We start from the raw sequence: 27184 nt of genomic DNA, 5'->3' as shown, positions 1-27184 counted from the left end.
TAGGATTTCTGAACTGTCAGGCCTGATCAGCACACAACACATGGACATGGAAAGCAACAGTTCTTCTATCCAAGACTCTGGCTTTCTCCTCATCTGCTTCCCTAACTGCCAGAGTTGGCAGCACTGGCTGTCCTTGCCCTTCAGCCTCCTCTTCCTCCTGGCCGTGGGGGCCAACGCCACCCTCCTCCTCACCATCCGCCTGGAGACCTCTTTGCACCAGCCCATGTACTACCTGCTCAGCCTCCTCTCCCTGCTGGACATGGTGCTCTGCCTCACCGTCATCCCCAAGGTCCTAGACAATTTCTGGTTTGGCAACCGATCCATCAGCTTCTCTGCCTGCTTTCTGCAGATGTTCCTCATGAACAGTTTCCTCACCATGGAATCCTGCACGTTCATGGTCATGGCGTATGACCGCTATGTGGCCATCTGCCACCCTCTTCGCTACCCTTCCATCATCACGGATCAGTTTGTGGTCAGGGCTTCTGTCTTTGTTGTAGCTCGTAATGGCCTTCTGACTCTGCCCATCCCCATCCTCTCCTCCCAGCTGAGGTACTGTGCGAGAATCATTACAAACTGCATCTGCACGAACCTGTCAGTGTCCAGACTCTCCTGCGACGACATCACCATCAATCGCCTCTACCAGTTTGTGGTAGGTTGGACGCTGCTGGGGTCTGACTTCATCCTTGTTGTGATCTCTTACTCCCTCATCTTGAGAGTTGTGCTTAGACTCAAGGCCGAGGGGGTGGTGGCCAAGGCCCTGAGCACCTGTGGCTCCCACTTCATCCTCATCCTCTTCTTCAGCACGGTGCTGCTGGTTCTGGTCATCACTAACCTGGCCAGGGAGAGAATTCCTCCCGATGTCCCCATCCTGCTCAACATCCTGCACCACCTGGTCCCCCCAGCCCTGAACCCCATCGTGTATGGTGTGAGAACCAAGGAGATCAAGCAGGGAATCCAGAACTTACTGAGGAGGTGGTAGGAGGTAAAATGGGTACCACCTGGCCTTGGGAGTATAAATTGATAATGGGAAATAATTTTCATGAGGCTTAGGAAATTTAAATATTTACGACATGAATAAATGTGGATTTTTATTTCCCTTAATGTTGCTCCCGAATACTATCGCCATGAATAGAAGGTTAGACTTTTGCATTCTGAAGTTGTCTGAGAGAGTTCTCAGCCTCAGCGGTGTGCGAAGGGCTTGGCAAGTCTTAATTACAGGTACCTTGAGTGATATTGTCTGTCAAATAAATTGGATTCCAACACATCTTTAACTTTTTTATTGTTATGATCAAGGTGATGTACAGAGGAGTTACAGTTATATAAGTCAGGTAAAGAATGCAGTTCTTTTTGAACAATGTCACCCCTTCCCTTGTTCCGTCCCAGTTTTCCCCTCCCTTCCCCATCTACAAGTTTCATAGCTCATTTTCTAGTATCTAGTGAGTACCACTGCTGAATTTTTCTCCCTTTGTCGCTCCATTTCGGTGTCCCCCTTTAACATCTCAAAGACAGAAAACAAGACGACAAAATGAAAACAAAATCAACAACAAAGAACAAAACCTCTTTGTTTCCTTTGGATTCCAATATTTTTTTAATGCTTCTTAGTTTATAAATTATCATTTGCTATATGCCCTTGTGTTTGATCTGTTAATTCCCCTTAAGAAAGCTCAACCTGGGTTTTTCATTGTTTGGTCTCAATAGAGTTTCTTGTTGTAATGTCAGGGGCTGCTTCAAAAACTTCATTCTTTCACAGAGTGAATGAGTTGTGCCACCCGCCACCTTCTCCATTGCTAACGGATCTTATTAACATTTTAAATTAACCCTCCTTCTTTGGATTATTAATATTCTGTACTTTAAAAAATCTATAATGATGTTTACATTTTAAAAGATAGCATATTTGTGTGTGCATGAGTGTTTTGTAAGTGAAACGGTTTCTTCTTTGTTCAAATATTCCTTATCAATGTTTATCTTTGTACAATCTTACCTGAATTTTCCATCGGCTTTCAGCCACCCTTTGTATTTTTACTCCTCCCTGCTTACTTTAAACACGCAGTCTAATTTCCTCTCTTATTCTACCTTCAGTGCAGTTGTGAAAGTCCTCATTCTCACGGTGGGCCAGCAGAGTTTCCCTTAGGATCCAGGCAGCGGAGTCAGCGAGTTTGTTGAAGAAGGATGAATGTGCTACAATTTGTAATTCTCTCTCTCTCTCATTTTGTTGGTTGTAGGGCTTGAACTCTTGGCCCGGGTGCTGTCCCTGAGCTCTTCAGCTCAAGGCTGAGCCACAGCGCCACTTCCTATAATTCTCACTTTGATCATGCTGTCAGAGTGGTGCATTCTTGCCGGTACTGGGGCTTGAACTCAGAGCCTGGGTGCTGTCCCTGAGCTTTTTTGCTTAAAGCTAGCACTCTACCACTTGAACTGCAACTTTACTTTTGGATTTTTTTTTTTTTGGTGCTTAATTAGAAATAAGAGTCGAATGGACTTTCCTGCTTGGGTTGGCTTTGAACTGTGATCCTCAGATCTCAGCCTCTTGAGTAGCTAGGATTACAGGCATGAGCCACCAGTGCCTGGCTTTCTCAATCTTTTAAAAATATCTATCTATCTATCTATCTATCTATCTATCTATCTATCTATCTATATTATACAAGTAAATATATAAGTGCATGAATATAAATAATATATTTTTGAGACAAGGTCAGCTCAGCTGATCGTGAACGTATATGTAGCCCAGGCTGGCATGGAACTCACAATCCATCCCTCCTTAGACTCCCAAATGCTGAAATTGCAACAGTGTTCCACCACACTCGAACTCTCTCCTTCCTAATTCCCATGTCTTTCTAAGTTCCATTACTTCCCAGTTCTCTCGATGTTTGTGTTAATGCTAGTTCAAATTTCAAATTTCTTCTTACTACTTGGGAGATTTTTCTTAAGTTTAGATCCCAGTGCTTTAGAATATGCTTACTAAAATGTTTATGTCACATACTGAGATAGGAAACATCGTTGGTAAAGATGTCTTACGCATATAGAGGGATTGGAGAGTGTCTAAGTAAAAATATTTGACTTAACTGGATTTGATGTTCTTCTGATATACGTGTCTTGTGATGACCAGATAAGCCCACTGGATTTGGGGTAAGAACTGTGGAACTCCACACAGGATAGTAATACATATTTACTCCCTTTTAAATAAAAATTTGAACTCAGGTGCCAATGGCTCACACCTGTAATCCTACCGTGCCAGCAATGTGGTAGAGAACGGCACCTGTGCTAGAATTTCTGTCGCGAAGTTCTCCCGTGGGGATATTCACTTAAATAAACTCTATTGGTTTGTGAGTGTGTGGTGTCTGCTAGGTTCTGATGTGATGCTCATCTTGCTGTGTTACTGCTTCATCCTGAGGGCTGTGATAGGTCGGCGGTCTGGAGGTACAGTCACCAAGGCTTTGAACACATGTGGCTCACATCTCATCCTTATACTTTTCTTCATCTTTACAAACAAAGCAGGAGGGAAGATACCCTCCGAGGTCCCCATTCTTCTCAATGTTCTACATCATCTCATCCTACCGGCCCTTAACCCCATCGTGTCTGGAGTGAGAACCCAGGAGATCAAGCACGGGATCACCGACCTACTCAAGAATCTATATTGGCAGATAGGAGACACAAAAAGACTTTGTAGCGGGGATAGTGGAGGTCTGGGCATACTTTATTGATGATTTTATTTGTATGTCACCAGGGATACAATATGTCATTCACAGTTCTCATCTTGAACTTAAATCTTCTAAACTACCATTACAATATTTATCCTCACTCCCACTCTACTAGTATATGCAAATCCCAACTTTGAATAGTTACTATTCTTCATTCTAATCCTTCAATAACTTAGTCATTAAGTATGTATATACCATCTTCTGTGTACCTCTCAGTCTATACTTTGAGGGAGTCTTTTAGGTAATGCATAGGGTAGGGGTGAAGATGCCTTTTCAACAGAATTTAAGGATACGAATGGGATTGGGGAATCCAATGAGTTCCTTCTTTCAATAATCCCAAGATTATTAAAAGGGATAATGGCTTTAATGGAAGTAGGGAGTCTCAGCCTCTCCAGTAGCTAGCATTATAGGCATGAGCCATTAGTGCCTGGTGAAATTAATGTATACGGTGTTCCATTATGACAGTTCCATGCATGATTATATTTAATTCCCCTATTACCCTGTCTTGTCTTTCCTTCTCTCTTCCACTGCTATCTCTCTCTTCCCAAATAATTTTCTTTCTTATATTTATGTCTCTTATTTTTTTATTCTGGAGTCTACATATGATAGAAAACATGTAATATTTATCCTTCTGTGACTATCTTATTTTGCTTAACATGATGATCGGTAGCTTCATCATTTTCCTGCAAGCAGTTACTTCATTTATATTTTTTCTTATGTGTTTATTAACTGTATACATAACAGTTATTGATTATAATTTTATACACATATACACATGTAATACATATATAGTATAATACAAGTATGATATAATTATCTTTATTCTATGTCATACATAATATATAATGTGATTTTTTTTGCCAGTCCTGGGGCTTGAATTCAGGACCTGAGCACTGTCCCTGGCTTCTTTTTGCTCAAGGATGGCACGCTACCACTTGAGCCACAGCGCCACTTCTGGCTTTTTCTGTGTATATAGTGCTGAGGTATAGAACCCAGGGTTTCATGCAGACTAGGCAAGCACTCTACCACCAAGCCTCTATAATGAGCTCTGATTATATTCATTTCCCTTACCCATTACTTTGTCTTATTCCCCTCCTACCACTTTGTTGACTCCATTCCACTTCCAAAATAATATCCTTTCTATTCACATGGATTTTAAAATAAAATCTAGATATCAAAGCATGGTATTGTCTTTTCAGTTTAGTTTATTTTGCTCAACATGATCTCTAGTTCCACTGTTTTTTTTTTTTTTTTTTTTTTTGCCAGTCCTGGGCCTTGGACTCAGGGCCTGAGCACTGTCCCTGGCTTCTTCCCGCTCAAGGCTAGCACTCTGCCGCTTGAGCCACAGCACCGCTTTTGGCTGTTTTCTGTATATGTGGTGCTGGGGAATCGAACCTAGGGCCTCGTGTATCCGAGGCAGGCACTCTTGCCACTAGGCCATATCCCCAGCCCTGTGTTTTTTTTTTAAACCCTCGATTTTATTTTTCTTTATGGTAGAATAGGACTTTATCATGTATTCCTATCCCACTTTCTTTATTCATTGGTGGGTACCTAGGCTGATTCTATAACTTGGCCATCATGAATAATGAAGCAAGCGTACATACAGGTCTGCTAATTATACAATGATTTTTGAATCCATCTGATATATACCTATGTGTCATATAGTTTGATCATATTATATTCCTTAACTTTATTTTATTTTTTTATTTATTTTATTTTTTTGGCCAGTCCTGGGCCTTGGACTCAGGGCCTGAGCACCGTCCCTGGCTTCTTCCCGCTCAAGGCTAGCACTCTGCCACCTGAGCCACAGTGCCCCTTCTGGCCATTTTCCATATATGCGGTGCTGGGGAATCGAACCGAGAGCCTCATGTGTAGGAGGCAAGCACTCTTGCCACTAGGCCATATTCCTAGCCCCCTTGACTTTATTTTTAACCTAAGTTCTTATTCCAATAGCCTTCATTCACTTCCATACTGACTTACTTAGTGGCTAGACTACATTCCCATCACCAGTTCCTTTTCCCCACATCCTCACCATCATTTGTTGTCTGTTTTCCTGATGACTGCCTTTTTTATTGGGGTGAGATGGAATCTCGAAGTTATGTTTTTTACATTCAACAATTAATTTTAAATGCATCACTTTTCTACCATTGGGCTCCATTTCCATCCCCAAAGGTAGTTGGATGTTATTTCTCCATGATAGAATGTATCCCATTGAGTGCTCTCCTTCTGGATAAAATAGGATCATAAACATTGGACAAAATTTAAAAAGTAGCAGAGATATCAATGGCATGTTGTCAAAGAATATGTTGTGGTTTGAAGAGGATAGAGTGCCAGAAATTTATTTGGGAGTTACTCGGCACTTTTCTCCTTTGCATTTTGTTTCTGAGGTATGGATTTCAGCCAAGTCTCCCATTAAGTGGTTCATAAGGTGCAGGTGCCCTATCACCACCCTTTCTTCAGTAATCTTTTGATTCCTTGTTTAATCTCTTGCGTTCTCACCCCATACACAATTGGGTTAAGGGCTGCAGGGATGACATGGTGGAGGACATTGAGTAAGACTGGCACGTCAGGGGAGACCTTCCTCTTAGCCACATGTGTGAGAACAAAGACCAGAAGGATGGTGCTAAAGAAGAGGATAAGGATGAAGTGGGAGCCACACGTGCTTAGAGCTTTGGCCACAGCGCCCTCTGCCTTGAGTCTCAGCACAGCTCTCAGTATGAGGGTATAGGAGAGGAAGATGAGGATGAGGTCAGATCCCAGCAGGGTCCAGCCTCCAGCAAACTGGTAAAGACGATTGAGAGTGACGTCGTCACAAGACAGTCTGGAAACATACATATTGGCACAGATACAGTTCTCAATGATATTTCTCCCACAGTAATGGAGTCGTGATGAGAGAATGGGGATGGGCAGAGTGATAAAGACATTCCTGGCCAAAATAAACATGGTGGCCCTGACTACAAATTGCTCAGTGATGATGGATGGGTATCTCAGTGGGTGGCAGATGGCTATATAGCGATCGAAGGCCATGATCATGAATGTGCAGGACTCCATAGCTAGGAAGCAATTCATAATGAACATCTGAATGAAGCAGGCAGAGAAGCTGATAGACCTGAGGTCAAACCAGAAGATAGCTATTACCTTGGGGATGACAGTGAGGCAGATAACAATGTCCAACAAGGAAAGGAGACTGAGGAGGTAGTACATGGGTTCATGAAGAGAGGCCTCCAGCCAGATGGTGGTCAGAAGAATAGCATTGGCCCCCATGGCTAGGAGGAACAGGAAGCTGAGGGGCAGGGACAGCCAGAGTTGCCAGCTGGGATACCTGACAAAACAGTTCAGGAGGAAGCCTGAAACCTCAGCAGAGGTGGTGTCATTTTGGTATGCTGTCATATTATCATCATATCTTCCCACAAATTCCTTTTAGTGATCTGTAAAATTAGGGTAGAAATCAGAGGGATGGAGAACAACATATATAGACCAAGGTAGGCTATCTAGGCCAGGTTAATCTGTTTATCCTTGGTGCCACATTACTGAAATATTTCTATTATTTTACATGGTAAAAAATGTGATAGGATTGTTTATACATTTGATATGAACAATGTTTTCAATAGAAATAGTACATTCTTGCAGAAACCAGAGTAGAAACTTCATAGGAAATTATTTTTGAAGTCAGATGAGACTCAGAATTTTTTAAGCCATGTACTTCCCCCTCTTCGTTTTCCTTTTATTGACCCAAATAGGCTTCCATATGTGCAATTTCAATGTTATAGTATAGTAAAATAACTAGGAGAAATGGCACAAAGGATAGTCTCAGATGTCCCTAGGCTCCATACTATTCCCTAGTTGTATTTATTTTACTGTAATTAGAAGTTTTCATTTATTACACAAAAAGTTGGCTAATTTCTATTTTGTCTAAAAAGTCAATTATATTTGAAATGAACAGATCCTATCAAACAATTGCTTCCCCCCACTTACATTGTAGCTATATCTTCATATTTATAATATTCTTTTATTTATTTTTTTTTTTTGGCCAGTCCTGGGGCTTGACTCAGGGCCTGAGCACTGTCTCTGGCTTCTTTTTGCTCAAGGCTAGCACTCTGCCACTTGAGCCACAGCGCCACTTCTGGCCGTTTTCTGTATATGTGGTGCTGGGGAATTGAACCCAGGGCTTCATGTATATGAGGCAAGCACTCTTGCCACTAGGCCATATTCCCAGCCCCATATTTATAATATTCTTATCTTCTGGAAGAAAGAAGCATAAAAGGAGCATGACCATTTCCCCAGAGCTATAATGGAGCAACAACTGTCACTAAATAAGACAAATAGCTGTGTCTTTTGATTGCAATGGTGTGAACGTGGGTGATGGGACCTACCCTTTTATCTGTCTTTCCTATTCTGATTATAATGATCTGAATGCACATCTTCTATCCTCCAGACAACAGTTCAACATTACTGTTATTTTGTTCTCATTTAGTTTTCCCCCAGCATCCTATTAGGTCTTAGAGTTTCAAACTGAATAAGAGACTGTCTGAACTCCCACAGAAGTAAAGCTGTAACTGATCTGTGGGATGATATGGGATACGAAAAACAAAGCATGAGTAAAGATGCACACAAATTATTATGAGGAATCAAGGGCAAGCTCAACAACTTGGACAAGGGAGAGAGGCCAGAAAAAAGGAATTGTTAATAAAGTAAGGTGGCACACTCATATACATTAAAAATAAAGATTTGAGCAGGGCACCAGTGACTCACACCTGTGATCCTAGCTACTTCATCTCATTTGACCATTCAGTCTCCTATGAGATGTATGTTCTTGTCACCATTTACAAACCTTTGCAGATCCAGGTACTTGTGTACCCATCTTGTATTGTTCCAATTCCAATCCCACTTTATTTTATTAAATTTCATTTTATTGTACAGGTGATGTACAGAGGGGTTACAGTTACATCAATAGGGTAATGAGTGCATTTCTTCCTTCCTTTCTTCTTTGTTTTGTTTTTTGCCAGTCCTGGGGCTTGAACTCAGGGCTTGAGCACTGTCCCTGGCTTTTAATTTTTTTTTTATTTTCTCAAGGTTAACACTCTACCACTTGAGCCACAGCACCCATTTCTGGTTTTTTTCTGTATATGTGGTGCTGAGGAAGTGAACCCAGGGCTTCATGTATACGAGGCGAGCACTCTACCATTAGGCCATATTCCCAGGCCCTAATGAGTGCATTTCTTGTCGAACATTATTACCTGCTCCCTCATTTTCTCCCACTTTCCCTCTTCCCAGGTTCCCCCACCCTCCCAAGTTGTAAAGTTCATTTCCGTCATAGTGTCTTGTGAATATCACTGTTGCATTGGTTTACCCTTTGTCCTTTGTCTTACTATTTTGTTATTCCCCTTTCCATTCCCAAATCTCTCTCTCTCTCACACACACACACACACACACACACACACACACACACACACACACACACCCTATATATATATTAGATACAGGGCACCAAAATATAAAACAGCGACAACAGAGGATAAACCAAAGGAAAAAAAAAGAAAAATAAATAACTTCACACAGTACATTACAAACAAAAAAAAAAAAAAAACCCAGAACCCTCTTGTTTCTGTATCTTGTAGTTCATTTCAATTAGCATAATTATAGCTATTGAGCTATTGTGATCCTCTGCTAGAAATATCCTAGACATATACTAATTATTACAAATGAGGGAAACCATGGAACCTATGTATCTTTGGATCTGGCTTACTTCACTTAATATGATTTTTTTCCAATCCCAGTTTAAACAGAAGGTTGGATGAGTTTCTAGGACTTCTTCGCTTCTCTTAGATAATTCGATGATAAGGTTCTTGGTCCATTTAGCTTATAAAAAAGAAGAGAGACTTCATTCATGATATAATTAATGATTTTAAGAGTGGAATCTATTGGAGCAGATGTAGTTTGGAACAAAGGTGGGTGTGGGGAGGGGACCAGAACTACACAATATTTTCACACTGATAGAAACATACTTTTTACAAGAGGTTCAAATAGTGCATTTTGTATAGTTCTGCCATCTCTATGGTTCTAATGAAGTTTAATATTGCCAGAGGCTCCTCTCAGACTGTCCTCATGAAGAGACCCTGTTAGCCTTGTGGTCAGCACTCCGCTGTGGGAAGATGGACTTCCTTCCCAGGGTTCCTTGCTGCTCTTTCTGATCTTTGCTTCCCCAAACAAGCCTGCCAGCCAAGCCCTCCCACCTGATGTACATAAGACAGTCCGGAAAAAAACTCCCATTTTTTCCTTTTTCTAATGACAGACTATAACTTTGGCAAATTTAACATGGATTTTGAACAACTAGCTTCGTTTATGACTCACAATAATCAGAAGAAGATTTTATTTATTTGAAAACTTTGAAAACATCAATTTACCTATGATTTTCTTAGGGTTTGATTATACTTTGATTTATAAAATATGCTCAATGTCTAAAAGAAATTGGATATATATATATGTATATATGTATTTAGCACTAGGATGTAAATTTTGAGGATGACATGGGAGGATTATGTTTTGTCCTTTTCCTTTGTCATTTACTGTTTCCTTTTCCTCATAGTCTTCAGTCATGATGCAACCAATAAGCATTGAATAACTTACTCAGCCCAAGACGTGAAACTGCCAAGAGCACATCTGATTTTCATTTTCTCTTCTCCTCCAGTACCAGAGCATTCTCAAGGCAACAACAAAATCTAGGGCTAGCACTAATATTTTCTGTCTCTACTAAGGAGAGTAAGGCAATAGGGGAATTTGAAGGTCCAAATGCAAAGCAAAGACCCTGCAGGCCGAGCCTACAAGGGCCGCATGCTTGGCCCATAGTGCAGCATCAGAGAAGCCTGGTTTTAAGAAGTGTCAGGGTTGTTAAGTTTATGTAGGTTCATCCAACTCAATCATGTAAGGAAGCTCTTCAGGTGTAGTTCCAGACATTATCGAATACATACAATAACAGATACCTCACTGCCTTTTTGAATATACCTTTAAAAAAAATTTTGGTGCCAATGCTGGGGCTTGAATTTCGAGCCTGAGCACTGTCCCTGAGCTTCTGTGTTCAAGGATAGTGCTCTACCACTTTGAGCCACAGTTCCATTTCCAGCTTGTTCGTGATTAATTGAAGGTAAGAATCTCACAGGCTTTCCTCCCCAGGCTAGGTTCAAACTACACTCCTTAGATCTCAGCCTTCTAAGTAGCTGACACGAGCCTCTGATGCCTGGCTGAATATAACTTGCAAAAAAAATTTTTTTAAGCCATTCATTAAACTGTTCTAAATTGTTGAACTATGACTTTCCTTTCAGTGATACCCAGCTCTAGTCTTTGTCCCTAGCCCCTAAAGCTATATAGACAAAATATAATTATTACCCTAGAATCAACGCATTTAGTAAAGACTAATCTTTTTTCCAAGGCCCCAAATGTCTGTATTTCTAGATGAAGAATCTTAGTTTTTTTAATGGGTACCTGGTGATGCACTATCTAACCTATTAATCTTCTGTATATACACTCTAGTCTATTGACATTTTCCAAGCCACCAAGTACCTGGAAGAAGACAGAGAAAGAAGGTTCCAGAACACAAGCTCTAACATTCTCTTACTCTAAGATGGATATTTTTTCTTGAAGCTTTTGAAAATATAATTTTATTGTTATTATTAAAGTATGTACAGAGCAGTTACTGTTTTATTAGTCAGTTAGTAAGTACATTTCTTTTTTGAGGCAATGTCAGCCCCTCCTTTGCTTTCCTCCTTCTTCTCCCTTCCCTCCCTGCCCACAAGATGCATAGTTCATTACCACATAGTGTCTACTGAATACCATACCTGCATTTGTTTACCCATTCTCTCTCCCTTTCTCTGTCTCCTTTTGCCCCCTTAGAAAGACAAAACAACAATAACAATAACAACAACAACAACAACTAAACCCAGAAGCAAAAACAAACACCACAACAACCACTACTACCATCAACAATATAAAAACCCATGTTTCAATTTCTTGGAATTCACTTCCATAAGTTGTACCTGCACTTTAAGTGTTCAGAGGAGGGCTGGGGATATGGCCTACTGGCAAGAGTGCCTGCCTCATATACATGAGGCCCTGGGTTCGATTCCTCAGCACCACATATACAGAAAATGGCCAGAAGTGGCGCTGTGGCTCAAGTGGCAGAGTGCTAGCCTTGAGCAAAAAGAAGCCAGGGACAGTGCTCAGGCCCAGAGTCCAAGCCCCAGGACTGGCCAAGAAAAAAAAAAGTCTTCAGAGGAGTTATGCTTTTGAGTTCTTTCCCTGAGAGTATCCTCCTTTAGCCTGACTCTGTGTGTGTGTGTGTGTGTGTGTGTGTGTGTGTGTGTGTGTGCCTAGAGTCCTGTGTAAGTTATCATGTCCAGTTATATTATAGATCTAAGTTTCACCCATGAGAGAAAACATGTGCCGTTTGTCTCTCTCAGCTTGGCTTTCCTCACCATGATTTATTCTAGGTTCATCCATTTCCCTTCAAGTGACATAATAATCTTATTCTAAGGTAGTTACATTATTTAAAAATACACCCTTTTCAAGTACTCTGGCATAACTGACCCTTAGAAAGGAAAACACAGACTAGACTTCAGAGACAGACCTCTTACCTTCCGGCTGATGCTGGCCCAGCCAGTCCTTGGCACCGAATCCAGGCACCCTGGAGCTCTGGTTAGCTCCAGAAGTATCTAGGACAGTTATAACTCTAGAGCTCTTGGGAACTCTGTCATCTGCTAATTTCTTAATCATTCCTCCTTTGGAACATAAAAGGGCCCATGGGAGATACAGGGAGAGAAACTCTTTCTAGAAGGAAGCTCCCCTAGTAATACATTACTAATCTGTGTCCTGCAGACTGTCTCTTTGCTGGGTGCAACAATGTTCATGTCCATATGCATGTGCACACTTAGAACCTCACATGGATTCTACAAGTTCACTCCAATGTTCTTAGGAGTTCCTTGAACATGCTCATTAGAAAGGTACAGCCCATGTATCAGAGTGAATAAAAGTTAATTTGCCATGACTTTTATTAGGGCATTGTGATCACTAAACTGCAGAAAAAATGAGAATGAAATCTGAGAACATTTTTGTGAGAACATTTGTGTAGGTATTCTGTCATTCAGTGGAAACCTTTCAATTGAATGAACTTAAATCCCATTTCTTTCTTCAAGTGATTCATAATATTCTCTTAATTACGGCAACATAGTTTTCATCTCAGCCATAAAATTTTCATATATTGTAGTTCTACATAGGTTACATAAATATCATCCATGTCACTTTTTAACTAGTTTGGTCAGGAGGAATACAGTTCTGGCTTAGTAATCTCTTTGATTTTCTTTGTTTCTTTCTGTCTTTATTTTGTTCCAGTCCTGGGGCTTGAATTCAGGGCCTAGGATGTCTCTTAGCTTTGTTTGCTCTGGACTAGCACTCTAACATTGAGCCACAGATCTACTTTTAGCTCTTTGAGATAAGTGGAGATCACAGTTTCATAGACTTTCCTGCCCAGGCTGGGTTTGAACTATGATCCTCAGCTCTCAGCCTCCTAAGTAGCTAGGATTATAGGTGTGAGCCACTAAACGCTTGGGCCACTACCAGTTTTTTAAGGGAGTAAAAGCTAAAGGAGTATAGAAGTATGATGCAACTGGGTACAAAGAGCACCCAACCTGGTTCAAATAAACAAAAACAACATGTGTATCTATTTCTCTATTTCCACGCATTCCTATTCCCACCCATCTTCATCCTCATACACTCATATGCACATATTCACATGAAGTTCTTTTTTTTTTTTTGGTACCACTACTGGAGCTTTAACTCAGGCCCGGGCACTGTCTGTCTCTAAACTTTTTTGCTCAAAGTTGGCATTCTACCACTTGAACCACGGCTCCACTTCTGGCGCTTTTTTGGGTGGTTAGTTGGAGATAAGAATCTCACAGATTTTCCTGCCTAGGCTGGCTTTCAACCATGATCCTCAGATCTCAGCCTCCTTAGTAGCTAGGATTATAGGTGTGGATCACTGATACCTGACCCCAAATCACATTTACCCCTATGCCAATGCCTGTACCTACACTCATTCCTAGGCCAATTCCTACCCCCACACTCATACCTATTCTTATGTTTATGCCTGTACTCACATCTATATCTATGATAATATCTATAAGTGAGTACACTGAATAATAAGAAGGCAAAAACATAGAGAAAAAGAATTCTCAGACCAACAATGGGTTGTCATACAGATATTGAAAAAAAAATGAAACACTGATACTGGTCTAACCCAAAGATATTTATGACATTATGTGGATGTTAGCACTAGTTTTCAACATCATCAGAGACATAAGATGAAATCCAGGCTCTCATTATTATCATTTTATGGCAAGAATCCTCCATATCCACTTTCTCAGCATTTTCACTAATTCATTATGTTATTAACTATATGTATCATTTGTTCATCTAATCTATAAAAGGTAGAAATCAAGGATATGGAATGTTTTCTTCCCTGGATTTTAGAAAATGAATGACTATAAGGCATACTTAAGACTTAGCAATGACAATGACTTAGCAATGCAAAAATAACTAAAAGTAAAATTTTGAGAGATAGGTTCAATAAATCACAATTCAGAGACAGTACATGAGGAGATAGAACTGGAGAAGTATTTAGAGTTAAGTTCCAAACAGATGCATAGAAAATGTATAAGTATAATTAAGATGGAGGACATGAGATTCTGCTTTGGCTTAGTTATTACTGGAATTTAGAAGATAAAGTATGAATTCTAATGTCCTGCTCATGGTTTTGGAAACCACATAAAATAATAGAATATATTTGAACCAAGAGCTACATGTATTTGAAAAAATGCAATACAGATAAATAAGAACTCAAGAGACATTTTAAACAATAGATTAGAGACAACTAAAGAGAACCAGCAAATTTTCAGGAGGGAGGTCAGAAGAGTCTGCTTATAATGGAGATGGAGAGAAATAAAACTGATGGAAAATATTAAGGGTATTATGGGAGAAATAGAGACTAGAACAAAATTATCTAACACATTTCTAGTCAGATTCAAAAGGAGAGAAATCAAGAGAAAATTTTGGACATTTTAGAAGAGTTAATATACATCAATCATCAAATTCAAAAATCCTATGAAATATCAACTTGAGAAAGCAGATGTATATTTAGGTATGCTTATGTTCTTTTAAATATGCATGTAGGTATCATGTTATGTGTTACTTTAAGACACCAAAGACCAAGAGAAATTCTTAAAATTGGAATGACTAACACAATCAGGTGGCTGTTTGTACTAGTATTGCAGGTTCAGAGTTGCATGTTAGCTAACTTTAATCTCAACTTCACCATTTCTCTCCTATTTCCTCCTATGTCGTCTCCTAACACTTGTAATCATATCTATTTCTCCTTTTACAAATGCCTAGGTTCCTCTGCGCAAGCTAATATCGTCTCTCTGCTCATCTCCTTCTCAGCAGCCTGCAGACCTGAAACCTCTCAAGCACCCTTGTAGAGGAGACACCAAGTGGTGATTTGAAGATCCTTGCTCCTGGTATCTGGACGAGACACACCTGTGCACAGACATCACCACAGTCTTTCTGGGGTCAAGTTAGCACATAGAAAAAGTGATAGGAATGAATCTTGGCAAAATCATTCAGTTTGACGGCAGACCTGTTTAGTAGGATCTGAAGGCAAGAGAGAGGACACTGAGCAACAGACAATCGTGAGGGGACTGAAAATTGTGTAGTGGAAGATGATGCTGGAAGTTGGTCTCACTGGATTATCATGAAAGGTCCTCTTGAAGGTCAATGTTCATAACTTTTCGGGTTAAACATCCTCAGCACTCGTTCTCTTATCTGTTGGGTTCTGATGCCGTAGATGACAGGGTTAAGGGCAGGGGGGACAACCACATACAGATTGGCCAAAAGGATGTGGATGAAATGGGGGATGGTGTGGCCGAAGCGGTGTGTCATGAAGGAAAACAGGGCTGGTAGGTAGAAGGCCAACATGACACAGACGTGGGAGCCGCAGGTGCTGAGGGCCTTGAGCCTGGCGTCCCAGGATGGGAGACGGAAGACAGCTCGGAGGATTTGAACATAGGAGAACCCAATCACAGAAAGGTCAATGAATCCCACCGAGAAAGCAACTAAGCCGTAAATAACATTGGCCTTAATACTGGCACAAGCTAACTTGGCTAACCCCATGTGTTCACAATAGGTGTGGGGGATAATTCGGACACCACAGAAAGGCAATCTCAGGATAAGAAATATAAATGGAGTGACAAACACCAAAGTTCTGACTATGATCACTACACCCAGGATGGCTATGACTTTGTTGGTGAGGATCATGCTGTATCTCAGGGGGTTGCAGATGGCAATATAGCGATCGATGGCCATGACCGTCAGCACCACAGACTCTAGGCCAGTGCAAAGATGGATGGCATACATCTGGGTGATGCAGGCTCCAAATGAGATCTCCTTGAGATTGAACCAGAAAATGCCCAGCATCTTGGGAATGGTGGCTGTGGATAAACCCAAGTCCGTGAAGGCCAACATCGCCAAGAAATAAAACATGGGTTGGTGGAGGCTGTGTTCAGTCTGGATCACAAACAGGATAATTACGTTCCCCAGGAGGGCTATTAGATACACAGCGAAGAAGGGGAAGCCGATCCACACGTGCACCTCTTCCAGCCCTGGGATCCCCACCAGAAGGAAGGAGGAAGGGTGGAACTCTGTGTTGTTGGCAAGAAACATGTTACTGGGAATTGGTTACAGACGCATTTCTTACAGGCATTTCCTTGCTTCCAGGGAGAGATTCTAACTTCTTTCATAGCACATTGATTATGTCTTGGTGGAACAGAAAGTCCCTTCTTGAATTCCATAATAGAGCAGGGAAGACCTAGAGAGAGGATGTGAGACACAGTGAAACACACACTTTCACTCTGAAATGTTCACATCTCATATATTAAAAGACTATGTAGAAAAGATCAAAATGGCCAAGAAGCAGAGACTTCTCATGTCTTTGGCTCTGAGAAAGAACTGAGTATAATATTAAATTAGCAACTCTTTACTGTTACTGGAGTGGGAACATGTGTGTGTATATGCATACATTTATGTGTGTGTTTGAGTGTGTGTGTGTGTGTGTGTGTGTGTGCAAAATATCACTAGGTGGGAAATGGTGCCTGAAGAGTCAGGCACATGGTTGGGTCAAATAATTGTATATTCTTGCAAAGCACCTGAAAAATAAAGATGTTTCTATGTAGGTGGGACCTAGTCAAAGTCCAAGACTAGATGGCTAGTATTTGGATCTGAGTTATTGAATGGAGTTAAGAAGGTTAGACAGAGATTATTACATAATTCTAAGAAAACAAATCTCCCTCCTAGAACTGAAAGGTATTAACCTGAACAGAAAATACTATATGTACCCAGATTTCTTTCAGGTTCTTTGTGGTTTATGACTTGTGCTTATGCTATAGTATGTAAGTAGAAAATTTATTTATGCTACTGATAAGTGGAGGCATGAATGTTGGCATCTGTTTGAAAGGTAGAGCAATATCTCAGCCAGACAATTACTTAACTTGTGAGCTGGGTAGCTTGTTTTAACACTGCAGCTAGGTCCAGATGTAGTAATAGACCATGATATGTCTAAGTTGCTAGCTGGCAGGCTGCTTTACTGTGAAATTCAGTTTGTCTAGTGCCTTGTGTTCTTTACTGGCTTGCAACTGCTGCTATGGCATGAATGAAATTTGTAGCTTGGTGCTGCACACCGTTGTTTGCTAGTGAGACCAGGACATGATTAGAAGCTTGAGAAGGTTTATTTTGTGCTAGGCTCTGCACCATGGGTGGGGCACAGACATACCATTTATAAAATAGGAGAAGCAATAATTCACATCCCGAGAGAAGGGAGTGGGGCTTTGTGTGGGCTAAGGCAGGGGTCTGCGAGGTTTTACATTCATCTATAGCTTGCAAAATACTTTCCATTATTCCTCAAGGTGGCCTTTAGAATGAGCACGAAGGAGGTTATGTAGCACATTTGTTATGTTACCCTTGCAATACATAATATAAAGTTGTATATCTGTGAAATATAAAATCTCATAGATTACTACAGTGCTACATGTTTTACTGGCTACTAGTGACTTCTCTTCTGTTTACAGAATTGTCAGCTAGATAAGCAGTGATATGACTCTGTTTCTGTCTGTATTGTAGGACTGCCAGGTTGATAGTCCCTTACCTCATCTGACATTTGACAAGTATTTCAGCAGGTATTGGTCCAAGCACAGGTGAACAGAACTGTGGAGTCAAAGTGCTCGACTTCATATAGCAGCCCAACATTAGGCTTCTTGGACTCAAACAAGGTTTTAGCCGTCACTATAATCTTTCTTTGTAGGAAACTTTCTAAAAGGCCCTTTGGCATTCTAAAAGTGTCATGAGCTCAGAATGTCCTTGTTAAGAAACGTAACCTCCTCAGCAAAAACTACTTTTAATCTCTATTCCTGCCTGTCTCATCCTTATGTTCATGTTTCAAAGACAAAATACACTTTATTTTGTTTTCAAATAGTTTTCATTTGCCATCATAACCTCAAGCTGATTCACCTACCTCTGTTCCGTATCTGAGAAGTTGTTTGTGAAGGACTGGATGCCACCACCTACGATCTGTGTGAGACTGAGCTCTCACCAGCCAGGGCCAAGGAGTTATTAAAAAACACACCCTTGACTCCTGGGAAAAGCTTCAATAAAGTGGCCTGTGCCATTAGATCTGGGAAATGCAATACAATTTCCATGTCCCTGAGGTTGGAGTTCTGCTTATGAGTTCCCTCCCCTGACTGCTCTTGGAAGGCTAATGACCTCCCTCACTCTAGCACTTTAAATCTCACCCATCCTCTCCTCCAAGTCATCTCAGAAACAAGCGTACAGGGAATAACTGGCAGACATGTGACTTCAAGATTCCATTCCTTGAACTGTATCCACTGCAAGGATTTCATAATTATATTGAATGTCTAGTGTCCCCAATGTTATATAGTATTAATCATTAGGAAAATGTGTTTATGTGAAAGAAAGAAGCTTAATGGATATAGTAAGGGAACAGCTTTCTTCAGCATGAAACAATGTATTTGTAAGAATTTATCTCCTTTTCTCTCTAGTATAAGGACATAGCTTTAAACCCACGTATTTATTTTATTATTTTGGTTAACTTAATGTGCCATTCTAAGTCTTTGTTTTTCTCATATGGAAAATGAGTTAGAATTATATTAACTTTTAGGATAGCTACAATGTCATAATAAGATAATGCCCTAAAAGTGCTACTATTTATTAGAAACGGATGGATCAATAAGCACTGGCCATTACTGTAAATTTTAGCAACATTATTCCTAGAGTTAACACTTTGGAATCAGGCAACTTAATGTTAAACTCATTCCTGTTTGGTAGTCAATTAGACATTTCTTCAAAACCGCTGAGCCTCATTCTTCTCCTTATAGATTCACAGGGGTAATAAAAAGAACAATGCACAGGTCTTGTGTTCATCCTTCCAGTGAAGTGAAAGAATTTACTTCTTTCATAGCATTTCATAACATATCAGTGTGTTTAACAATAGGTCCAACTTATTATTAAAATTATTATACTCTACTTGAAGTAGAATTTATTAATGTTTTCAATAACTAATTAATCAAACTATCAAACAGAAACAAAGGTAGTTACTTGTGTAGTTCACTAGATGAATCATATAAAGAACTTTCATTAATTTGTTCATGAAATATAATTAGGGGCTGGGAATATGACCTAGTGGCAAGAGTGCTTGCCTCCTACACATGAAGCTCTTGGTTCAATTCCCCACCACCACATATATGGAAAACAGCCAGAAGGGGCGTTGTGGCTCAGGTGGCAGAGTGCTAGCCTTGAGAGGGAAGAAGCCAGGGATGGTGCTCAAGCCCTGAGTCCAAGGCCCAGGAGTGGCCAAAAGAAAAAAAAAAAGAAATATAATTAGTTTGACCTCTAGATGTCAGTAATCCTCATATAGCATTTCAATGTTCCTTGAGTCATTTATTTATTAAGCACTTGTTTTGAGTAAGACAATGTAACAGTTCATTGCTCAATAAATATAAATTAAATCAACAGGTTGCATGCCAGTTGGGGAGTATGACTATTTAATGATCAAACTGGCTACAAATGAAATTATCATTATTATTGTTGAGCAAATAAAAATTATTCTGTGCACTATCTCCTTAGTTGCAATTTTCCAGATATATCTGTATTCACAAAGATTAAAATTGTCTTCTCTTCAAAATTCCATTTTAAAAATCTTTTTTTAATAACAAAGTATAGGTCAAAAGCTGATGATTTTTTAAATGATGGACACATTGTAGTGATAAATTGCTAAGTTACAAAGCCAAGGTGTTTGCCTGTTGTTTTTTTTAAATTAGAGTATATTAATGGCTTCATTATGAAATTTTCATATATATATAAATACATTGTACCTTGATCATATTCACCACTATTACCTTCATTTATTCTCCCTTTCACCTATTAGATTGCAGCTACTTTTATGACATTTCCTCTTCCATCCCCTTAGATTTCACATGTGAGAGAAAATTTGCCACACTTGCGCTTCTGAATCTGGTTTATTTCACTTAACAGGAAGATCTCCATTTCCACCCCTTATCCTGAAAATTACATGACTTTGTTCTTCTTTATGACTGAATAATACTCCATTATGTTTATATATCATTTTCTTTGTCCATTCATTTGTTGATGGACATCTGGGCTGATTGTATAATTTAGCTATTGTAAATAGTGCAGCCACAAATATGAAGGTGCAGATTTTGATTCCTTTGAGTAAATACTGAAAAAATGGTACAGCTGAATCATATGGTAGATTCATTTTTATTTCCTTTTGTGTGTGGAAATCCCATACTGGTTCCCACAGTGATTGAACCAATTTACATTCCCACAGGCAGTGAAGCTCCTCTTCCCATACACAAAGTTGGTTTCTTTTCTTGACTATTTATATTATTCCCTACGAAGTTTGGTATATCTTATTATACAATAGAATATTGGTGTTATGAACTATAATATTAGTTAAAACCTTGCAAATTACAAAGACTTTTCAAAATCCACGAATCTTGTGAAACACACAAAGGGATACTCCTAGCATATTGTTTCTTCACCTCTATGCTGAGCTTTCTAATAAATTAGAGGCAACTGGAGTGAGATGAGGTGAGGTGAGAATAGGCAGTAAACTTAATTTCGCATAACCGCCAACACTACATCTTCATTTAGTGTTCTTCATACCTCTCCAAATATCTTCCACCAGGATGAAAATTCTGGAAGTCATAACCTGGTGCTATAGTTGTTGTAAAAGAGAGAGCAGGTTATTATTGAATTATTACAGAATTATTCTTAGGGTGCAAATATCTTTACAACCTGTTCTTGGACCTGCTTGGTCCCAACTTATAAATAACAGGTTCAAGGGCAGATTAGCCAAAAGAATATGGATGTAGCGAGGAATGTTTCTGCCAAAGTGGTGTGTCAGAAAAGAAAAAACAAAAACAAAAACAAACGCTGGTGCGTAAAACCACAGCGTGACACAGACGAGGGAACCACACGTGTTGAAAGCCTTCAGTTGGGCATCTTGAGAAGGAAGGGGAAAGACAGCACGGGGGACGATCACATAGGAAGAGGTAATGAGGACCACATCCACGATGGTGTTAGAAATTATCACGAGCCCATAGATGACCTTGACCTTGATGGGTGCGCAGGCCAAGGGGGCAAGGCCCGTGTGCTCACAATGCGTGTGAGGCATGAGGTGACCCTCACAGAAACGCAGTCGCAGAATGAGAAACACAAAGGGAGTCACAAGAATTAAGCTTCGGCCCTCCACAACCAACAGGAGGAGGGTGATGGTTTTATTGGTGAGGATTGTGGAGTACTAGAGAGGATTGCAGATGGCCGTCGTCAGCCATGTCTACCAGTACAACAGCCTCCATGCTTGTGAACATGCGAATGAAGAACATCTGGGTAAGGCAGCACCCGAAGCTGATCGCCTGGAGATTGAACCAGAAGATGCCCAACATGTTGGGGATGGGGGAGGTGGATAAGTTCAGATCGATCATTGACAACATGGCCAGGAAGTAGAACATGGGCTGATGGAGCCTGTGTTCAATCTTGATCACAAAGAAAACAGTGATGTTCCCCACAAGGGAAGTCAGGTACACGAGACAGAAGGGAAAAGCCATCCAGATAGGTAAACTTTCCAGCCCTGGAATTCCCAGCAGGATAAAGAATGGGGGCTGGAACTGGGTGTTACTGATAGAAGACATTCTCCTAGCAAGGGTCAGTGACTTTCTGTTGAGTAATTTCCACCCAGATCTTCTCTTATCAAGGTTCTGGGGTGATAGTGAAACATTATTACATATGGTCCTATGTATTAAGCAGTTGGTTTTGAGCCAGAGTTCTCATATTCAGCTTCCTGAGTAGCTAGGCATGAGACAGTAGCACGCAGCTTATTGTTTTCTTTTAAACTACATTTGAGATTCTATTTATTTTTCTTTTCTTTTTTTTTTTTTGGCCAGTCCTGGGGCTTGGACTCAGGGCCTGAGCACTGTCCCTGGCTTCTTCTTGCTCAAGGCTAGCACTCTGCCACTTAAGCCACAGCACCACTTCTGGCCATTTTCTGTATATGTGGTGCTGGGGAATTGAACCCAGGGCCTCATGTACACGAGGCAAGCACTCTTGCCACTAGGCCATATCACCAGCCCTATTTATTTTTCTTTTGAGAAGGAAATGTTTCCTAAGAATACTGTATCTCCTAAGAATACTGTACATCCTAGAGATTAGATAAATTATTTCCTACCATGTCTCCTCATACCAAGAAGCCTAGAGGAGGATTTCTCATCATTTATTCTCATGATACTGTTTTGTAATATCTACTCTTTGTCCTTAAAAATCTAATCTATACCTTTGATGTTTAAGACACAGTAGAGACAATATCCCTAGTTCCTTGAAGATTTTGGAGTCTGTGTCACTGTTAAGATTGTAGAAACGGGGCTGGGGATATAGCCTAGTGGCAAGAGTGCCTGCCTCGCTATACCCGAGGCCCTAGGTTCGATTCCCCAGCACCACATATACAGAAAACGGCCAGAAGCGGCGCTGTGGCTCAAGTGGCAGAGTGATAGCCTTGAGCGGGAAGAAGCCAGGGACAGTGCTCAGGCCCTGAGTCCAAGGCCCAGGACTGGCCAAAAAAAAAAAAAAGATTGTAGAATGTTTTGCCAATATAACTCTTGTTGGTTTCTTTCTTTAAAAAAAAATGCTGAATATTTTGTGGTATAACTTCTTACACATAAGGGGAAAATTTGTACAGTCATATATTCCAGGATCACATTATAAATAACATTTTCTCATCATGTTGTATTACTTACCTTTGGTGACACAACCAATTAAAAATATCTTTTAATGGCTGTATAAAGGAGTTGCCACTTTACAAAGCAGTTTATGACTACAATGTGTCTTGATCAGTATCATCCTTTTCAACATTCTCACCCCACCCCCACTCATCCCTTCCCTTATTTTTCTTAATTAACAATGCATTCTTGACTGTGTCCTCCTCCCGCCCATTCTTCTCAGCCCCGCCCCTACTCTTGCAGGAACCTGCTTCTTGATAACCAGCTTTTTATAAAACCAGTGAATTTCTCTTAGTTCAAGATTCTTTGGGTTGAATGACAGATTATATCGATCTGGTCTATCTCACTTCATCTTTATGAAGCTGTCATATGAATCAGGCCATAATTTGGCTGGATGATAGAGGACAGTCTCATTCGTAGCCCCCAAGTGACTACAAAGCTGAGAGCTAGCCACTCTAATTCTCTTCCTCAAGCCTCTTCAGATAGCCAACCAGCACCCGTTCATGAGGGTTGCAAGTACAGCAACAATAAGCCACAGGACCCAAGCTCTTTTCCTGCCTCTGCTTGTATCACATTTATTAATTTCAAGAGGATTCATACCCATATCCTAACTCCAGGGGTGGGAAAAATAAAATCATCTCTTGTGACATCCACATTGGAAAGGTAGTGATGCAAGAACAAGAATTGTTCACTTTTCAGTATCTTAATTGATGAAAATTGGTTATTCATTTGATCCTAAAACGTCTGTCAAAAGTCTATGCATTTTGCAGAGGTTTCTGGAGCTACCTTTGTTATAAATCAATGTGTGTGTGTGTGTGTTAAAATGAATCTCAATTTTTTTTCTCTTTGGGAAAAAATTTAAATATATGTTCCATCATATTTTTGAGAATGTCTTTGATGCTCTCTCTGTTGTGGATTCTGATTTTCTTCTCATGGTGAGTGTGACAGGATTGCCAGTTTCTTCCACTCTGCTTTGCACACTACCACCACATGTAAGAGACATTTCATGCTTTCTCTAGAGAATAAAGGCAACAACTAGCAGTTCATTATGTATCTCAGTGTACAAAAGATGAAGAAGGGGCTGGGGATATAGCCTAGTGGCAAGAGTGCCTGCCTCGGATACACGAGGCCCTAGGTTCGATTCCCCAGCACCACATATACAGAAAGCGGCCAGAAGCGGCACTGTGGCTCAAGTGGCAGAGTGCTAGCCTTGAGCGGGAAGAAGCCAGGGACAGTGCTCAGGCCCTGAGTCCAAGGCCCAGGACTGGCCAAAAAAAAAAAAAAAAAAAAAAAAAGATGAAGAAGGATTTTCTGCCTGTTCCCTTTCTGATCATATGCTTAGGATCCTGTGGTCACCTCATGGTCTCTGCTTGCTGGCTGACCCACTTTGGAAATAATAATTTTATGGTTTTTTGAAAAAAAGTGATTCCAATGATTATATTTTACTTATTTTATGTTGCCATCTATCTCTCTGATAATGTTGCATATTTATTATTTTGATTCAGGCTATTTTCATATCTACACAATGAAGAAGGCCAGAAAAAATACTTGCCTCCTAAATATCTTTGATTTATTTATTTTTATTTTTTGTTGGTCATGTGGTTTGAACTTAGGGCCTGGGTGCTACCCCTGAACATTATCAGCTCAAGGCTAGCACTCTACCACTTAGAGCCACAGCTCCACTTCCAGTTTTCTGGTGGCTAATTGGAGATAAGAGTCTCATGGACTTTCCTGCCTGGGCTGGCTTCAAACTGCAATTCTCAGATCTCAGTTTCCTGAGTATCTAGGATTACAGGTATGAGCCAGCAGTACCCAGCTCCAAAATATCTTGAAACAGACATTTAAGCAGATTTTTTAAAAAATCAGCTGTCTGCTGTCATGAAATGACCATATAGTAGGGAAAGGGCATTGCATTGCTTTAGGGCACAAAGAGACTAGATGATATAGGTATAATTAAATTGGTGGCTCTAATAACTTTGAGTCATGTTTAATTCTTAGGTTTTCCCAGTTGTTTTAACACCAAGTCTTCTTCTGAAATTAAATGACAATCTTTGAAAATATTTATTTCATATTATAAACTACTAAAATGTCATTAAAAACTAGAAATACTATGGAATTTGGTGAAATGGCCACTGTGATAACTTGGCAAGTTAAATTAATTTAATTTTTGAACAACATTTTCCTTGGGTCATTCAATCCTTTATTTTTTTTTCTTTATTGTCAAAGTGAAGTACAGAGGGGTTACAGTTTCATATGTAAGTCAGCCAATACATTTCTTATCCAACTTGTTACCTCCTCCCTCATCCCCCCCGTTATCCCCCTCCCCCTTTCCTTCTCCCCGCAAGAGTTGTATGTACACTTGTTTACACCAAATGGTTTTGTAAGTATTGCTTTTGGAATGGTTTGTCTTTTTATCCTTTGTCTCTTGATTTTGGTATTCCCTTTACCGTCCCTAGTTCTAATACACATATATGCAGAGGAGCTCAACCCAAAGGCTCTATAGCGATGTACATATGATCATATAAAATAATACTTTATGACATGAACTCCAGGAACTTTTATTTGCTGTTGTGACTGTTTTTGCTTTCTTTTCCTTTTATCTTGTTTGTTAGCTTGTTTTGGGAGGGTGAGGGGAGCCACAGAAAAGGTGGCATAAAAGATGAACAAATACAGCAGTGGAACTCACTAGACACTCTGTGGAAAGTGAACTGTACATCTTGTGAGTGGGGAGGAGAAGAAAAACCTGGGAGAGAGTGAAGGATGGGAGACATGGTTCAAAAGGGACTGAATGCATCACCTGACTCAAGTACCTGTAACCCCTCTGTATATCACCTCCACAATAACAATAAAATTTTAAAAATAAACTTCTTATTGGTTTTTCATCATAAACTTTAGTTTGTTTAGACTTTATGCTTCCATCATTAGAACGAATGACTTTTCAGGGCTTTTTAGCAAATAGACTCCTCACCCGCTGCTGTATCTGCTTGGTTCTGATGCCGTAAATGACTGGGTTGAGAGCAGGAGGGACGACTACATAGAGATTAGCCAGAAGGATATGGATATACTGAGGGATATTATGACCAAACCTATGCGTGAGGAAAGAGAAAAGAGCTGGACCAAAGAAGGCTAAGATGACACAGATATGGGAGCTACATGTATGAAGAGCTTTCAGGCGGGCATCCTGGGAAGGAAGGTGGAAAACGGTGCATAAAATCTTAGCATAGGAAATGATGATAAGGAGAATATCCAGACACAAGATAGAAATATTCCCAAGGCCAAAGTAGACATTGGCCCGGATGCTGGCACAAGCAAGCCTCGCCACCCCCATGTGCTCACAGTAGGTGTGAGGGATGACTCTGTGCCCACAGTAAGGCAGCCTGAGGAGGAGGAACAGGATGGGAGTGATCATGCAGAGGCTTCTCACAACCACCACCACAGCGATCGCACCAATGATTCTGTTGGTGAGGATCATGGTGTACCGGAGAGGGTTGCAAATAGCCACGTAGCGATCAAAGCCCATGGCAAGAAGGATGATGCTTTCCATGACCGTGAAAAAGTGAATAAAAAAGACCTGAGCGACACAGCACCCAAAGCACAGCTCCTGAAGGCGGAACCAGAAGACCCCCAGCATCTTGGGGATAGTCGCTGTGGAGAGGCTCAGGTCCACCGCAGACAACATGGCCAGGAAGTAGAACATGGGTTGATGGAGGCTGTGATCAGTCCAGATCACCAACAGAATGATGACGTTTCCAACGAGAGCAATCAGGTACAGGACACAGAAGGGAAAGCCAAGCCAGCGCTGTGCGGCTTCCAATCCCGGAATCCCTAACAGGAGGAAGGAAGAAGGGTGGAACTCAGAGACATTGGGAGAAGCCATTGCTCTGCAGGCTAATAGTGGTTGTGGGATTAAAACTTGTTGCCAGTTCTCATCGAGCAATTCATCCAGACTTAATTGGAGATCTACAAAAATTCAAAATAGTCTTCAAACAAAGAATTGACAGTAAGAATAAGTTTCTCTAAATACCCCCGACTCTTCCTTTCTTTCTGCTTTGGGTAGCTAGTGCTCACAACGCTCCTCAGCTG

At 40.5% G+C, this 27184-nt stretch overlaps 4 protein-coding genes and 1 pseudogene across 4 annotated transcripts; 1 reads left to right on the top strand and 4 right to left on the bottom strand.

The window, feature by feature from the left end:
* The first annotated feature begins 28 nt into the window (after positions 1–28).
* Positions 29–979, top strand: LOC125361997 (olfactory receptor 56A4-like). Its single transcript, XM_048360647.1, has one exon. The coding sequence runs from the start codon at positions 41–43 to the stop codon at positions 977–979; it is 939 nt and encodes a 312-aa protein (XP_048216604.1). The 5' UTR covers positions 29–40.
* Positions 980–6140: 5161 nt separating this feature from the next.
* Positions 6141–7088, bottom strand: LOC125361854 (olfactory receptor 56A3). The gene has a single exon (XM_048360453.1). The coding sequence runs from the start codon at positions 7086–7088 to the stop codon at positions 6141–6143; it is 948 nt and encodes a 315-aa protein (XP_048216410.1).
* An 8424-nt stretch (positions 7089–15512) lies between these two features.
* LOC125361756 (olfactory receptor 52E5) lies at positions 15513–16460 on the bottom strand. The gene has a single exon (XM_048360360.1). The coding sequence runs from the start codon at positions 16458–16460 to the stop codon at positions 15513–15515; it is 948 nt and encodes a 315-aa protein (XP_048216317.1).
* A 4641-nt stretch (positions 16461–21101) lies between these two features.
* LOC125362401 lies at positions 21102–22021 on the bottom strand (annotated as a pseudogene).
* A 4018-nt stretch (positions 22022–26039) lies between these two features.
* LOC125362400 (olfactory receptor 52E8-like) lies at positions 26040–26978 on the bottom strand. Its single transcript, XM_048361250.1, has one exon. It carries the CDS (start codon positions 26976–26978, stop codon positions 26040–26042), a length of 939 nt encoding a protein of 312 aa, XP_048217207.1.
* Positions 26979–27184: the final 206 nt, after the last annotated feature.

The sequence above is a fragment of the Perognathus longimembris genome, chromosome 13, assembly GCF_023159225.1.
Source record: "Perognathus longimembris pacificus isolate PPM17 chromosome 13, ASM2315922v1, whole genome shotgun sequence".
Classification (NCBI taxonomy): domain Eukaryota; kingdom Metazoa; phylum Chordata; class Mammalia; order Rodentia; family Heteromyidae; genus Perognathus; species Perognathus longimembris.
Note: the sequence above shows the minus strand (reverse complement) of the source record. Positions and strands in the feature narration are given on the sequence as shown.